Genomic DNA, 3,333 nt, shown 5'->3' with positions numbered 1-3,333 from the left:
TGCAGTAAACACACAACAGTGAGCATACATGCAGTAAACACAGCACAGTGAGCACACATGCAGTAAACACACCACAGTGAACATACATGCAGTAAACACATCATGGTGAACACACATGCAGTCAACACAATACAGTGAGCACATATGCAGTAAACACACCACAGTGAACACACATGCAGTAAACACACCACAGTGAGCACACATGCAGGAGTCTTGAACATGAGTTTGAGACAGTGTTTGGTGATAATGTGAAACATGGCACACACAATGCAGAACATACATGTGGTATGTTCAAAACCACTGACATGATCAAGTCACCAGTGAGCACACGATGAGCTCTGCCAGAAACACCTCTGATCACTACTCTTACTTCCATCCACTGTTGCTTAAGTTCCCTCAACCCCCACATTCAACCATGTGACCCCCACACGGAGTTATGACAAGAAGCTGCTCTACTGGGACCATACTGTATGGAACTGTGTGAGCTCAGTCTGCACGGCTGGGTCCCATGGCTCTGCTCCTAGCATCTGCTTTTCTACCCCCTGGGACATGAAGACCTGATGGAGATTTCCTGTGTTGTGGTCACAGGTGATGTGTATGTCAGGGTTCTCCTGAGGAACATAACTGATAGAATGAATACATATGTATCAAAAATGGGATTTATTGGATTGACTCACATAATGTGGGCTGGGTGGTTCAACAGTGGCTATCTGCATGCCAGAGGGACTGAAAATCTGATAGCTATTTATTCTACAAGAATGGCTGTCTCAGCAATGCTCACCTACTGCCCAGTCTGGCAGCCAATTTGCAAGCCCTCACTTGACTTTCATGAGTATGCCCCAATGTGATAGGCTCCCCCAAAAGGGAAGCTCATGAAACTTAAGAATTCATTTCAAAGGGACCAAAACCCAAGTTTCCACAGAGAGCTGGATGATCTGAATGAAGGTCAGGCCAGCTGTATCAGAAATTCCAAGGATAAATGGACAAAGTCCTGAGTGAGCCACCACAGAAAGAAAATGACTAGAAGGGAACCTTCGTGACTTCATGTGAGTTCTCAACATAGCCATTGTGACATCGGTAGCCTGACCAGCTTAGGGAGTCTGAGCCGCCGGTTGGCACCATTCCATCAGCCTGGCTTGCTAACCTCCAACACGCAGCACAGCCAGGGCCATGATCCTGCCCTTCCTTCTGATGCTTCTTGCCCACACCCTAGAAGCAAGCGTTGGTACGTGGACTTCCTTCCCTCTGGCCAGAGCTGCTGACCCAGGCAGGGCCAGCCAGGATACCTGCTCTCTTCACCTCCCTTCATCCTATCGATGTGTGGTGAGCATTAAGGACAAAGGAGACAGTGGATATGACCCATGCGTTAGCTAACTGCCACCTCCAAGATCAACTCCAAGAGCACAGATTACTTACCCATCCCTCTTAGGGGTGACCTGTCTAATCTTGGAGTTCTGGCTTGGAAAAACTAAACTTCTGCCTTATCAATAGCAATGGAAAGGGACATACCCAGAGCTTGGGCCAGGAACTAGCCGAGTGACTCAATATTTTTTTTTCGGTTTCCTTGATAAAATACTCTGACAAAAGCAACTTAAGGGAGAAGGGATTTATTCTGGTTCACAGTTCAATCTTACAGCCCATCATGGGTGGAAGTCCAAGTGCTAGGAGCTTGGAGCTGTTGGTCAGTCGTATCAAATCCACAGACTGGTGAGCCCATGCTGCTGCCTGGCCCCCATCTTCCTCTTACACAATCCAGCTTTAGTTTACAGCTTCGGGGACAAATTAGCCCAAAGCCACTCCCCAGGGACACAGCATGTCCCAACTTGTACCAATATGAGCAATACACAGATTTCCTTCCTGTGCCTTCCATGCTGCCTGTGAGCAGGGCCAGCCTGTCTCCCTGGCCTTCAGCATGACCTAGGGCCACTCCGTAGAGTAGGGCTTGGTGATGCTATTGGCAGACTGGTCCCTCTGGAGTCCAATGGGAAGAGGCTCCAAGTTGCTCAAATGACTCCTCGCTGTAGAGCCGCCGACATGGCCTCCGAGCCTTTGTGTTCTTGCTGCTGCCACATTGACATTGTGGGATGTTCTCAGGATTAAGAATGTGGACAGTGGGATTTGCCTACCAGTCCTACAGGGACTTTGGTGCAAAATGGATCTGAGAAACCCTGGAGCAACTGGGGCTTGAGGATTTTGCTCTGTGCCAAACACTTTGAGGGACACTTCAAACCTCATCACATTGGATCCATGTGCTAGCCTAAAGGGGTGGAGTGCTTTATGCCCATTTGAGGGGTGAAAGGCCAGGAGATAGGCAAGGGAAAGCAGTGTTCCCTCCAGTCATTGGATAAGGCAACCACAAGTCAGGATTCAGCCTCGGCTGTCTGCCTAGAACCCATGCCCCCAGCAAGTTCTTCAGCTGCATCAGGTCGGGGCCCAGACAGTCAAGCCTGTCTCTGTGAATATCTTGATATATTTGCCCCCATACTTGTACATACACATTTTTAAGAAGATAAATCAAACAAGTCTCAAACATGATTATTATATCTTAATTTAGTGTGTGTATTGAGTAAGTGTGTGTGTTAAGTGTGGGAGTCAGTTGCCCCCTCGTACTATTTAGTGCCCCTGAAATGGTCAAGGTTGGCAGCCATGGCTTTACCCACTGAGCCATCTTGCTGAACCCTCAAATCTAATTTTGCTCATTTGTTTTTCAAGATAGGGTTTCTTGGTGTAAACTTGTCTGTCCTGGAACTCACTCTGTAGCCTAGACTGACCTCGAACTCAGAGACTCCCCTGCCTCTATCTCCCAAGTTCAAATCTGATTTTTTTATCCTCATCTTTTCATCCAAGTTCATACCATGAGAAGCTCCCCCGCATCCTTGGAAACTCCCCGTGAGCCTCATTTTCATCACTGAGAAATAGTTCAGGGCACATCTGCCATGACACCAGCTTTTCCTCTGTCTGCTGCTGTTAAGAATCCCATGGCTGGGGATATCTTCCAATATGCAGATGTTCCCCTTTAAGATGGTCCTTATCCAGGTTGTTGAGTTCCTCTCTAGGACAGGTACAGTCTCATCCTCAGGACACAGCATCAGCAAGACAAGCATGATGTTTTCTCCATCTGGAGCTGGCATGCTGGGGTCAGCAGCAGACACAAGCACTCTGAAACTAGCTGATGTCACCTTAAAGCAATAGAGACACCTGCAATGAGGAATGGCCAGGGCTGGGATCAGGTTAGAGGAGGATTTACTTGAAGTGATTCCTAGGGGAAGCTAAGGGGGAGGAGGGGCAAAGAGAGAGGGACAGAGGGAAAGGGACAGAGGGAAGGGGGAAGAG

The 3,333-nt window shown here is 48.2% G+C and overlaps 1 protein-coding gene across 2 annotated transcripts in view; it reads left to right on the top strand.

Moving 5' to 3' along the window:
- The first annotated feature begins 1,088 nt into the window (after nt 1-1,088).
- Nucleotides 1,089-3,333, top strand: part of Prss55 (serine protease 55) — a 10,644-nt gene continuing 8,399 nt past the window's right edge. Inside the window, exon 1 of one of the 2 annotated variants that reach the window (XM_031362551.1) lies at nt 1,089-1,225. In XM_031362551.1, coding sequence (XP_031218411.1) covers nt 1,171-1,225 — 55 coding nt within the window. In that variant the 5' untranslated portion in view covers nt 1,089-1,170. Of the gene's footprint in view, nt 1,324-3,333 lie in introns of both variants that reach the window. The other variant, XM_031362552.1, reaches the window with a different exon arrangement.

The sequence above is a fragment of the Mastomys coucha genome, unplaced genomic scaffold (genome assembly GCF_008632895.1).
Source record: "Mastomys coucha isolate ucsf_1 unplaced genomic scaffold, UCSF_Mcou_1 pScaffold9, whole genome shotgun sequence".
Taxonomy (NCBI): domain Eukaryota; kingdom Metazoa; phylum Chordata; class Mammalia; order Rodentia; family Muridae; genus Mastomys; species Mastomys coucha.
Note: the sequence above shows the minus strand (reverse complement) of the source record. Positions and strands in the feature narration are given on the sequence as shown.